General features: G+C 54.8%; 2 protein-coding genes across 2 annotated transcripts; both read right to left on the reverse strand.

Moving 5' to 3' along the window:
- Positions 1-6: 6 nt before the first annotated feature.
- On the reverse strand, positions 7-12,222 carry LOC113987091 (olfactory receptor 51E2-like). Its single transcript, XM_039387843.1, has 2 exons — positions 12,189-12,222; positions 7-2,491 (listed from the first exon to the last, which is right to left on the reverse strand). The coding sequence occupies exon 2, from the start codon at positions 2,447-2,449 to the stop codon at positions 1,499-1,501; it is 951 nt and encodes a 316-aa protein (XP_039243777.1). The 5' UTR covers positions 2,450-2,491; positions 12,189-12,222; the 3' UTR covers positions 7-1,498.
- Positions 6,334-12,266, reverse strand: LOC113987090 (olfactory receptor 51G2-like). The gene is made up of 2 exons (XM_027719401.2): positions 12,189-12,266; positions 6,334-8,502 (listed from the first exon to the last, which is right to left on the reverse strand). Exon 2 carries the CDS (start codon positions 8,472-8,474, stop codon positions 7,500-7,502), a length of 975 nt encoding a protein of 324 aa, XP_027575202.1. The 5' UTR covers positions 8,475-8,502; positions 12,189-12,266; the 3' UTR covers positions 6,334-7,499.
- Between the last annotated feature and the right edge of the window lie 1,076 nt (positions 12,267-13,342).

Here is a 13,342-nt window from a genome sequence, read left to right on the forward strand (position 1 = left end):
GGGGCACAGGGGGGATCCATGGGCTGGGAGGGCTTTTCCAGCCCCAGGGATCCCGGGATTCTGTGACACTGATGGAGACATCAGGGTTCCAGGGCACGTGGGCCTCCTGCTGTACTGCAGATGAACCTGGTTTACAGTGCCCAGTGCTGCTCTGGGTATCTGGGAGGGCTCCAGCTCTGCAGGGCTTTGTGCACTTGGGCAGAGAAAACCACAGGGTTCAAATCAGAGCTCACACACCCCTGGCACCTCTAAAGAACCCCAAAGAAACAGATTTATTTTTAAAATGACAAAAATCATTAGGGCAAAACCTAGAAGTGATCACCCTTCAGCTCTGTGATTCTTTGTAAAATCCTACTGTACAACATCCCTCCCCAGGTTCTTTAGCCTTTCCCAAAATATGAAGCAGTGTCTCCATCCTTGGAGATATTCAAAAGCTGTCTGGACACTGTCCTGGGTAACCCACTGCCCTGCTGACCCTGCTTGATCTGGGAGCTTGGACCTTCAGAGAAGATGAAGATGAACTTCAGAGGTGCCACCAACCTCAACCATCCCTTGACTCTGTGGTGGCATGAAAATAAATGCAGTTTGCTCTCAGTCCTTCTTCATAATTCCTAAGTCTTGCTGATTTTCATTGTACTAACAGAGCTTTGTTGTAGTGGCCCACAGGTAGAAAAGTCATGAGAACAAGGAGAGCAAAGGTTGTTGGGTTCTCTGTTTCCTGGCAACACCCATGAAGTATTAAAAAAGCTCAAAAGCTGAAGATTTTGAACTTAATTCATGACTTCTTAGGTATTCCCAGTGTGGAGTCAAAGGTATGAAACACCTTTGATTTGGAAATGAGACTTCCTTCAGCTTGGAATTATAATTGACATTTATAACTTGCTTGTTTTTTTTCCCCTGAGATGATGCTGTTTTATTGAATATAATTAAAAATGAATTATTTTTACACTTTCTGAAATTTTTTCCAGAGCACCTGCTACGAGAAGGCTGAGGGGTCTTCACTGAGCACCCAGCATCTCAGAACAGGACCACAGAGGTGGAGGTTCCTCTTCTGAAGCTCATCTGTGCATCTGTAATGTAATGTGTTGTTATTGTTTTACTTGGGCATTGATGCTATGGCCAAAGATTCTGGAAGAAGTTCTGGGATGTGAATGTGCCACATGTGGAAATGATGAATTAACAAAATCAGCCCAAACCACTGCAGCATCTGCTCTGCCTGTTATGGGTGAGATGGGAACAAAGAAGTGCAGTACCGAGATATTTTTATCAGTTTGTTGAGTCACTTTTCCTTCCAATTGCAGAACCTGCTCGGCCAGGCTTGGGTTTAGATCACTGTAGTAGATTCTCTCCAAGTCTGATGAGGGTAAACACTCTTGGAAGGAGTTTGTAACCACTCTTTACCTTTTGCCTCCTGGCAGCACCTCGGAGTGCACCCAGAGGACAGTGCCGTGCCATGGACGCCGAGGGTGGAACGTGAGCCGTGAGGACACGGGACAGGTCACTGGGAAGTTCTGTCACCGACACGGATCAGACTCAAGATCCTCCTCTGTATCTGCTTGGTCCTCACCCCGTAGATGATGGGGTTGAGCACGGCGGGCACCAGGATGTAGATGTTCCCCATGGTGACGTGGACCAGCGGGGCCAGGTCCCTCCCGAACCTGTGCACCACGGACAGCCCGATGAGGGGCACGTAGAAGGCCAGGACCACGCAGATGTGGGCGATGCAGGTGCTGAACACCTTGAGCCGCTCCCGCCAGGCCGCCAGGCGCAGCACGGCCTTGAGGATGAGGAGGTAGGAGAGGCAGATGAGGACGGCGTCCAGCCCCATGACCAGCAGGATGGCGGCCAGGCCGTACACCACGCTGGGGGTGGTGTTGGCGCAGGCCAGGTTCATCACGTCCTGGTGCAGGCAGAAGGAGTGGGACAGGGCGCGGGACCCGCAGAAGGGCAGGGGCAGCAGGAGCAGGGGCAGGGGCAGGAAGAAGAGCACGCCCCTGGCCACGGCCGCCAGCCCGACGCGGGCGGTGGCGGCGTTGGTGAGCACGGCGGCGTGGCGCAGCGGGTGGCAGATGGCCACGTAGCGGTCCACGGCCATGGCCAGCAGCACCGTGGACTCGACGGCCGACAGGGCGTGGATGAGGAACATCTGCAGCAGGCAGGCGCCGAAGCCGATCTCCCGGGTGCCGAACCAGTAGAAGGCGAGGACGCGCGGCACGGTGGAGGAGGCCAGCGCCAGGTCGATGGCGGCCAGCATGCAGAGGAACAGGTACATGGGCACGTGCAGGCCGGGCTCCAGCCGCACCGCCAGCAGCACCGCCCCGTTCCCCGCCACGGCCACGGCGTAGGCCCCGCACAGCAGCGCGGCCACCCAGGCCTGGGCCCCCTCCGGGCCCGGCAGCGCCGCCAGCATGAAGGACGGGCGCAGCTCAGAGCCGTTGGGGAAGGGCATGGCCCACGCCGGGGGCGGCACTCATGCTACGCCGGGCACCTCCTGCAAGGCAAACACAGACAGCGCTCAGAAACCCTTCCCGTGGCTCTGCGTCCCACGGGATGGCTCACACAGGGCGGGCAGCCCCTCTCCCAGTCCCACACTCCACCGTGGCTGGGGGCAACAACACCTGCAGTGACAAAATGCTGCCATTTGAGCTCGACCAGGAACGGCCTGAATTCTCTTAACGGGCAGAATAGCATAAAAACAACATTTCACATAATTAACCCCTCAGCTGAACTTGTTTTCTTTTCATTTTAAAGGGAAAAATTAAAAATAATAATAATAATAATAAACCAACAGGATTTCAGTGTTTCCTGTAAAACTTCAGCTCTGTTTGATTTCTTCCATATGTGCTGCAGTGCCCTGTCAGAAATGTGCTGAGCTGGTGGTGCTGCCTCCCACGGCCCAGCCCTCCCCAGAACTGCACACAGGCATAGGCAGAATCAGCTATCTTAACTTTTTTTTTTGCACACACAAATTGGATTTTCGACCTGAAAACACGTATGGAAAAATCAGAATATCTGTAGAAAAAGAAAATAATCACATTGTTCACCTTATTCCGTATCTGCAGATTTTCCAGGAGGGCTGTGATCCAAAGGAAATGGCCATGAAGGTCTGTAAAAACATTTGCTTTGGGTGCTTTTCTATCCCCAGGCACCAAGTCGGTACCTGGCTGTACCAGTGGCAGAGCAAACCCACCATCCCCCTGCCCTGGAGGGACAGCACAAGATTAAGTACATAACCTGAGCCTTCTGGTTATTCCTTTTGTGCCCAATCCGTGTAAATCATGGATGCAAAGTGGGTCTATGACAAGCTCTGCAGGTTATTAATGCAATTATTTGATGAGTGACGTGGGGTTTGAAACCGTGGGGGTTTTACTGTGGTGAAACCCTAAAATAGCATTGCTTTGTTCCCCTGATGTGGGGCTTTTCCATCTTGGATCTGTAACAAATAAGACTCATATTGTAGCTTTTTATACCCAGTTTACTCACGGCGTGGGTGGACTGGTGCTGTCACTGTGCCCACAGGGATGGCACTGGCAGCCCAGCCCTGGCATTAAGAAGAACAAGGAGCCTCACCAGTCACCAACAGGTACCTGAGGCAACTCACCTGCCAGCCCTGGAGGGCAATTACAGCCCGAGTCCCACTGGACAACCCCTGCCCTCCCATTCCCTTCCCAGGGAATGGGGCTGTGAGACAGGCACTGAAACAATCCCTGAGGCTGCAGTTTGGCTCTGGTCCTTTGGCATCAATAAATGTGTCCCTGTTTTCAGAAGTGACTCGTGATTTGGATTGCTGGTGGGATGAGAACCAGGTGCTGTGAGGGCCTGGCTTTCTGTAGAGATAAAACTGGATATACTGTTAAAAGACAGATTACCTGTCTCTAAAAACACCAGTAAATGCATGTTTATTTTCCTGAGGGGATCCAAGAGCAGCCACAGCAGCTCCTCTCAGTAAATCACAGAGTCACAGAGTCATTTAGGTTGGAAAAGACCTCCAAGATCATCGAGTTCAACCTTTGACACCTTGCCACAGAACCACAGAATGGGTTGGGTTGGGAGGGACCCTAAACCCATCCAGTGCCACCCCTGCCATGGGCAGGGACACCTTCCACCAGCCCAGGGTGCTCCAAGGCCCGTCCAACCTGGCCTTGGACACTTCCAGGGATCCAGGGGCAGCCACAGCTTCTCTGGGCAACCTGGGCCAGGGGCTCCCCACCCTCCCAGCCAGGAATTCCTTCCCAATATCCCATCCATCCCTGCCCTCTGGCAGTGGGAAGCCATTCCCCCTTGTCTTGTCCCTCCAGGCCCTTATCAAAAGTCCCTCTCCAGCTCTCCTGGAGCCCCTTTAGGCCCTGAAAGGGGCTCTCAGGTCTCCCTGGAGCCTTCTCTTCTCCGGGTGAACATCCCCAGCTCTCTCAGCCTATTTTCTCCTTCTTTCTTCTCCTCCTCCTCGTTCTCCCATTCTCTCTTCCTCTTCCCCATCTTTATCTCTCCCTCTCTCGTTCCCGCTCCACGGTGCTCTCCAGCTGTGCTGACAGATGTGCTGACACCCCCCCACACCCTCCCTGTCCCCCACAAACGTTTTCTTACTGTGGCAGAGGCTCCTGGGGCTGGGGCTGTGTTGGAGAACGGCTGCAGTGAGGAAGCACAGACACCCAGGGAGGAACTCTGCAACTTTTCAGGCTGGGAGCAATCTCAGAATCTCCTCAGAATTCTGAATCATTGTTCTCAGAACCCTGTGTGAGGATGGCCCAAGCCAGGCAACCCTCCAGCAAAGCCCTTTCCTGCTGAAGTCTCTCCCTTATGTGACTCCTGCAGGCTCCAGGTTACACTGCACATGTTGGAGCAGAGTTGTCCCCTTTGGTGCTGTCCCAGTGGCAGCAGGACCTGCCCCCGAGGACCTGCTGTGCCAGGCAGAGCTCAGGGGGCTGTCACTGAACACCCTGGGACACTCAGTGAGATAATGAGCACAACACAGAGCAAGCAGTGGCCTGGGAACCCTCCCCTCAGGAATCTTCCCTGCTCTCTCTCTGGGGTTTCTTAATGGAGATGTTTCTGCATTATTTTTTCTCTCCATTCCAGCTACTGTTTGGATGGAGCAGAAAAGAAAGACACTAATCTGGGCTGCTCTGAGGGGGAAGTGCCCAATGTCAGGCAGAGACAGGCCAGTTTGGGTGTGGGGTCCTGTCCCAGCACCTTCTGCTGCTTCCCCTTCCAAGGTGAACCCTGGCCATTGCTTCCTATTCTCCACCACGGCCAAGCCTGGACAAAATAAGGCTTAAGATGAACAAAAATACAGCTCTGTAATTTGGAGGAGTGAAATATTTACAACTGGCCGTGGTACTCAGTGCTCTGGGCTGGGGGACAGGGTGGGCATTGGGCACAGACAGGGTGGACTCCATGGGCTGGGGGAGCTTTTCCAGCCTCAATGATTCTGGGACTCTGTTCCATGATTTTGGGGCATTTTATTCTGTCTGTGGGAGGCCACGATCCAGGAGGACCATGAACCCTCCCTGCACATCTGGCTCAGACCCAGCCCATAGCAGAGCAGCTGCTGGGACACACTGTCCCCTCCCTGACATCTCTCCAAGGGGCACAGCCAGCAGAGCACACCTCAGCTGGAAGGCTGTAGGACGTGGTCCTTTGTGTCAGGAGTTTTAGCCATTCCTATGATGTCTTTGAGCCCCCCTTATTTCAGCAAGAGCTTCCAGCCCCACCAGACCCTCAGGCCCATCCCAAATCACACCTAACTCATACAGTCCTGTTCATCTACAGCACATCCTGAAGTTTTTAAGCAACTCCAACCTAATATCTCAGGCAAAAAAGGCTTCATCAGGTCTTGTGACCTTTCACAACGAATTGATGTGTTTTATTGAAGATGCTGCTCACACACATGACATTTAATGCAAAACAGTGACTGGGATATTAATTAGACTTGGCAAGATTGAGGGCCTCGAAGACATCCAAAAGAGATGGAAAAGAGCTGTTTCCATCCCTGTGGATGGACGTGTTGTGGTTTAACCCCAGGCAACAGCCAAGCCCCAGCAACCCCTTGGTCACTGCCCCACCAGTGGGATGAGGGAGAGAGCTGGAGTGGGGACAGCTGGATAACCAGTGGGTTGGGATAAAGACACTTTACTAGGGAAAGCAAAAGCCACACACACAAGCAAAGGAAAACAAGGAATTAATTCCCTCTTCCATGGGCAGCAGGTGTTCAGCTCCTCCAGGACAGCAGGGCCCTCTCACGTGTAACAGAGGCTTGGGTAGGCAAAGAGCATCAACCCAAATGTCCCCCCCTTCCTCCTTCTCCCCCGCCCTTCATATACTGGGCACGTTGTCCTCTGGTCTGGAATATCCCCTGGCTCAGTTGGGGCCACCTGTCCCAGTTGTCTTTCCTCCAAACTTCCCACACCCCCAGCCCACCCATCTCCCCAGTGGGGCTGTACCAGGGGCAGGAAAGGCCTTGGCTCTGGGTGAGCTCAGCACTAACAAAACCATCTGTGTTCTCAGCCCTGTGTTCAGCACAAAACAAACACAGCCCCACACCAGCCCCTGTGACTAAATTAACTCAACCCCTGCCCCAAGCAGCACAACACAGCACTTCAGAGACGGATGGAGGCTGGGAGTGTCCAGGCCCCCTCAGCAGGACCTGGCCAGAACTGCTCTGTGCTCAGGCTCTGGACTGAGCTGCACCCTGGGGGATGTTTCCAGCTGAACAGCCAAGGGCTGGGACAGCCAGGGTGGCTCCCAGCTCCTGGCCCAAGCCCTGTCCTGTGGAGTTTGCTGCTGTGGCAGGTGGGGAGGGGACAATGACCCCATGCAAGGGTCTCTCAGTGAAGGTCACACCCTGTTATCTGCTACGAGTTTGTCTCACATGTGATAGAGGTTCCTCGATTCCCCCCCCAAGACTTGGAAAGACAAAGTCATGCAGTCCATGTTTCTTTAATTGTCTCCCTCTCACTGGGGTTCCATTAATGCTCCGGGTGTTCACAGGCTGCTGGAAGGGATGAAGGCATCATGCTGGGACACAGCAGGGAAGGTCACAGCTCTGGGTTGGGAGACAGCATCTGAGTGGATCTGCAGCTCTTTCCTCTGGCAGTGACCTGCTGTGTGCACGGAGCACCAAGGAACCAGCCCACCAGCTCTGAGAGAAATCAGTCCAAGAGCTCTGACCAAGATGCCAGTCCAGCATCTCTGACCAAGAAAGCAGTCCAGCAGCTCTGACCAAGACACCAGTCCAAGAGCTCTGACCAAGACACCAGTCCAAGAGCTCTGACCAAGACACCAGCCCAAGAGCTCTGACCAAGACACCAGTCCAGCAGCTCTGACCAAGACACCAGTCCAGCAGCTCTGACCAAGAAACCAGTGAACCAGGTCTGACCAAGAAACCAGTCCAAGAGCTCTGACCAAGAAAGCAGTGAACAGGTCTGACCAAGAAACCAGTCTGCTGTCCCTGACCGAGAAGCCAGTCCAGCAGCACTTTCTGGCAGAGCTGGTGGGGGAAGCTACCAGTCAGCCCCACTGCTCCTGCGCAGGGCCCTGAGCAGAGCCTCGCGGATGTGGCTGGACTTGATGCTGTAGATGACGGGGTTCAGGGCGGGGGGGATGAGGAGGTAGGTGTAGGCCACCAAAGTGTTCACCAGAGGGGGAACGTTCTTCCCAAAGCGGTGGATCATGGACAGGCCGATCATGGGGATGAAGAACACCAGGACAGCACAGATGTGGGACACACACGTGTTCAGGGCCTTGAGACACTCCTCCTTGGTTGCCAGGCTGACGACAGTTTTGATGATGAGGATGTAGGACAGCACGATGAAGATGAAGTCCATCCCCACCGTGGACAAGAGAATGATCATGCCATAGAAGACATTGACCTTTATATCTGCACACGCCAGGTTCATGATGTCGGGATGGAAGCAGAAGGAGTGGGACAGCTCCGTCTTCCCGCAGTAGGTCAGTCTCTTGAGCAGGAAGGGAATGGGAAGGAGGGAGACCATCCCCCTGAGCACGATGGCCAGGCCTATCTTTGTGACAGTGGCCTTGGTCAGGATGGAGGGGTGTCTCAGGGGGCGGGAGATGGCAATGAAGCGGTCGAAGGCCATGGCCAGGAGCACGGAGGACTCGATGAAGGACAGGATGTGGATGAAGTACATCTGGGCGAGGCAGGCATCGAAGCCGATGCTGCGCAGGTTGAACCAGAAGAGCCCCAGCGTGGTGGGCAGGGTGCACAGGGCCAGGCCCAGGTCGGTGACCGCCAGCATGCACAGGAAGTAGTACATTGGCTCGTGGAGACTTTGGGTCCTCCTGATGATGAACAGGATCATGCAGTTCCCCAAGAGAGCAGTGAGGTAGAGAGCACAGAAAGGGATGGAGATCCAGGGGTGAAGGGCTTCCAGGCCTGGGATGCCCAGCATGAGGAAAGCTGAAGGCTGATGGAAGGAGCCATTGAACTCCCACGTGGCACGTGAGTCCTGCTCCATCCCAGCTCAGCTCCTGCATGGACTAGACCTAAAACACACCAACAACACAAACTCCAGGTAGTCGGACTCTGCACTGAATAGAGAAGCTGCACATCCCTCCACCTCCCCTCCAACCTGAGCGGGCACCCACGTGCTGTTTGGACACTGGTACAGCTACCACAGTGTCAAATATGACTGCACTCCTGTTTACCCATTAAACCCTAGAATGGAGGAAATGGATGGACATTTTTTCTTGAAAAAGAAAAAAAATAAAAACTTCAGAATAGAAGAGAAAACCTTCCTAGTGAGCAACACTGCTCCACAGTCATCCCCAAATTCCAGAGTTTGAGATGCTTTGTTGAGTGGGCAAATGCCTTTTCTGTGATCATCCCAGCCAAGACCAAGCTGCTAAGCTAAGACTTCTTTTTGATGACAACCGGGTGAAAAAAATGGTGACATTTTAACTCTGATACTTCTTATTTAGGAATCAACCTTGGAAACAAATGCAAAATTTCTTGGCCCTGGCCCAGGTTGCCCAGAGAAGCTGTGGCTGCCCCTGGATCCCTGGAAGTGTCCCAGGCCAGGTTGGACGGGGCTTGGAGCAACCTGGGCTGGTGGAAGGTGTCCCTGCCCATGGCAGGGGTGGCACTGGATGGGCTTTGGGGTCCCTTCCATCCCAAATCATTCTGGGGTTCCAGGATGTAAAATGTACCAGGGAATCAGGCACTCAGCCCCTCCTGCTCTCAGCTCAGAAGACGGGCCCCATGGGAAGGAGGATTTTCAGTGGCTCTCACACCCAAGCTGTTGCTCCTTTCACAATCCCACTGCCACGTGCAGAGAGATGAGCAGAACCCCACCCGGGTGGTGCCTGTGAATTTATCAATAACAAGCAAACACAAGGCAAAGCACAAGATGTTGCAGGTTCAGAGCCCTGGGGAGGATCCAGGGAAAGTCTCTGGGTCTGGATTGGAGGGCAGGGGGGTGTGGGAAATGGTGGGGGTTTTACACAGGGATCAAGAGTAGGAGGTGAGTGAAGCCTTTATGGAAATCCAGCAGTGTCTGCTCTGGGCAGTTCAGCAGGAGCCCGCTGGGATGGGTGGGGTTGGAGCAGTGCTCTGGAGTAAGAGACCAAGGAGAAAGGCTTGTTCAGCTTGGAGAAGGGAAGATGTGCAGGGATTCACCACCAGCTTTCCCCTACCTCCTGGGAGGCACCAAGGAGGCTGCATCAGGCTCTTCAGAGGATGAGAGACAACAGGTATAAGTTGAAACAAGGGGGGTTTAGACTGGATAAAATGAGAAATGTTTCCCCATCAAGCATTGGAGCAGGTTGTCCAGAGGCTGCACATCTCCACCCTCAGAAGTTTTCAAGACCCAACTGGTCAAAGGCACGAACAGCCCTGTCTGACCTCACAGCTGGCCCGGTCTGGAGGCTGATGTTGGACTAGAGATCTTCTGAAGTGTCTCCAACCTGAACTATCCAGCACACCTCTGAGCCTCACACATTCCAGGTTCCTACACTTCTGTGACAAAGTGCCCAGCAGAGATGCTGGAGAGGCTGTCGGGGTCCCCAAGCCCCCCCAGTGACAGAAGGACTCGCTGGGTGGGTGGAAGAAAGCAGCAAATGTGCAAAACAAGAGCTAATTAAAGGAAAAGAGTATTTGTGGCTTCAGTCTTTCTGCACCTTGTGTAGGATGTGAAACATGCAGGTCACAGAGGGCCTGATCTGAGAGCCAGGGGGTTAAATGTAACACAGCTCATCTTTGAATAACACACAGCTCTTCCATGACGCATTTATTAGGGCCCTAATATGATTTTGCTTCATTAGAGTCTCAGTTTGAGAGTCTAACGTGACAATAAATCCCAAAGCTTAGCAAGGACAAACGTCTTCCTGCTCCAGGGCAAAAGCAACATGCAAATTATGGGAACTGGGGAAAATCCTAAGTCATTTACTTTCCTCCAGGCAGGGCAAAGACACTCGGTGGTGTCAGGAATCACCTTGACCTGCAGCCCTTCTGTGTCAGGAGTTGAGGGCACAGTCACAGCCCTTCTTCAGGAGAGCCTTGGGGGTGGCTCAGATGTGGGTGGGTGGAACTGGATGGACTTTAAGGTCCCTCCAACCCAAACCATTCCATAATTCTGTGATCTGAGCAGTGACATCAACCTGCCAACTCCTACAGTTCAGGCTCATCTGGGGGCTGGGTTAAAAACCTAAAAAATTCCAAAAAACTCCAGGCCTGTGTGTCTGCCTGAGTGTCCCCAAGAGCAGCTCCAAGAGCAGCTTCTGGCAGGGTCCAGAGCTCTCAAAGACACTGAGATGCAACAGTTTTCCAGGAATACGGAGGCGGATAAAGGGGAGATGCTGTTGGAGTACAGTGGGAAAGAAAGGACCGGTGAGAACTCCCTGGTCTGTAGGGGAGGCTCCTCCTACAAGAAAACCCCCACTTGAACCTGACTTTGTCAGACACCAACAACTCCACCACACTCCAGAAGTTACCCCGAAATAGGATTTATTCACTCTGCTCCTCTCTGAGCTGCTCTGGTTTGTTATGTGCTCCAACACGGATCCCGCTCCAAGGTGGTTTTACCCCTCCATGCTTTATGTGTGTCAATAAATGCTATAGATAAATATATACACATATAACTGTAAAAAAGATAAACAGCCACACATGCTCGTTCATGTGTGTGTACAGTTACATGTGTATAGATAACACAGCACAACCCATGGGACACACATCTCTTACAGAATCACACAATGACAATCAGTCAGGTCAGAAAAGATCTCCCAGCAGACTATCATGGGATGGCAATTGCACCTTCCTCACTGCAGCCAAGCCCTGAGGAGGAAGCAAACCTCCAGTTCCTGGAGGATATCAAGTGAAAGATTCCTGGCAGCCCCTGGGAGGTGACTGTGGCATCCTGCCACAGAGAGGGGGCTGTGCCCCTGCTCAGTGCCCGAGGTGTTGCTGCTCCCCAGGACCACCCCAGCCTGCCCGGGGGAAGGGGTCAGGCACCAAGGCAGAAGCTTCGTGCAGGACATGGAGCTGTCCCTGCTTTTCCAGCCCTCAAAAGCCACCTCCTGATTTCCCACCTGTCCCCGGCCCTGATTTTCACCAATAACTCAAAGTACTGGTGCTTTAAGGGTTCTTGTCAGCGTAGGCAGGAGCAGAGCCTTGGGAGCGGGGACCGGGGAGGATGGGACTCAGAAATCTGCTCCTTTCCCAAGAGGAGCCGTTGCTATTTTCACAACGGCACCGCTGCCAACTCAAGCAACGAGCGAGGGCTCGGCAAAGGGGCTCTGGGGACAAAACACCCACGGAGCCCGATTTCTGTCGACTTCAGAGGCGAGGGCAGGGACGTGCCGTTCCCACCGCCCGAGGGTGGCAGAGCAGGGGGGCTCCGGCACAGAGCCCTCGGCACGACCCGCGGCACCGCCACGGCCCGACCTGCCCGGCGAGGCTCCATCCACCCGCCCTGCCCGGCGAGGCTCCATCCACCCGCCCTGCCCGGCGAGGCTCCATCCACCCGCCCTGCCCGGCGAGGCTCCATCCACCCGCCCGCCCCGGCGCATCCCTCCCGGAGGGTCCCTCGGACCTGCCGAGCGGCACCTCGGCCACACACCCACCCCGAGCCGGTGCCCCCCGAGCCGGTACCCCCCGAGCCGGTACCCCCCGAGCCGGTGCCCCCGGAGCAGCGGGAGCGGAGGGACGGGCAGCGCTGCCCGCCCGTGGCACTCACCGAGCGGGCTCCGGGGGCTCTGGGCCGGCACGGGCAGCGCGGCCCCGGCGCGATGCTGAGGCAGGACCCGAATCCCCGTCCCCGACCGGGAGGGCAGCGCTTATAACACCCCCCGGGCCAATGGGCCGGGCCGAGCGCGGCGCTGGGACGGCGAGGGACGGGACTCATCCCTCCCGGCTGCGAGGGACGGGACTCATCCCTCCCGGCTGTGATGCTCTCCCAGCGGGCAGGATCGTCTCCCGGTACTTTATTGGGCGACACGTTTACGGCCCCTGTGATTTATGGCTGGCACGGCTGCAGCCACCGTGCTGGCAACGCACGTCGTTTTTATTGGGGGAATAAATCCCTGGAGGAAATAACCATAAAGTTCGTGAGAGGAGCGTTTGCAGCCTCGCTCCGAGGGAATGACAGAGGGGAAGCTCTGGCTATCCCCGTCTGACCGGTGAGACACGGAATGTTTAATTAAAACCATAATGTGTTGCACAATAAAGCCAAACTGGATGGTACAAAGCAAACACAGCCCCGGGAGCGGGTGTCCCTCACTCGGCCGTGCATGGGTGTCTCCTGGCAAGGCTTATCTTTGCCACCTCAGCTCTGGGGGGAAATTGCCTTTAACCCCCATTTCTGTGCCTGAGCCAGGAGAGCAAATGGGTTTGTGAAGAAGAGAAAATGCAGCCTCTGGCCCTCAGAGGCACTTCTGCAGTTGTAAAACCGTCTGTGCTGGGGCTCTGCCCTCCGTGTTCACCTGTAAATTCACACAGTCCCAGAGTCACTGGGGCTGGAAAAGCCCTCCCAGCCCACGGATCCCCCCTGTGCCCCATCCCCACCTTGTCCCCCAGCCCAGAGCACTGAGTGCCACGGCCAGGCCTTCCTGGGACACCTCCAGGGCTGGGCACTCCAAACCTCCCTGGGCAGCCCCTGCCAAGGCCTCACCACCCTTTCCAGCAGGAAATTCCTCCTCCTGTCCCACCTGAGCCTCCCCTGGCACAGCTGGAGGCCGTTCCCTCTCCTCCTGTCCCTTGTTCCCTGGCAGCAGAGCCCGACCCCCCCCGGCTCCACTGAGGGAGTCTGAGGGAGAAAGGAGAGGGGAAGGGAAAAGGGAAAAGGGAAAGGGAAAGGGAAAGGGAAAGGGAAAGGGAAAGGGAAAGGGAAAG

Source organism: Pipra filicauda, unplaced genomic scaffold (genome assembly GCF_003945595.2).
Source record: "Pipra filicauda isolate LSUMZ 115617 unplaced genomic scaffold, ASM394559v2 scaffold591_size256279_pilon, whole genome shotgun sequence".
NCBI classification, from domain to species: Eukaryota; Metazoa; Chordata; class Aves; order Passeriformes; family Pipridae; genus Pipra; species Pipra filicauda.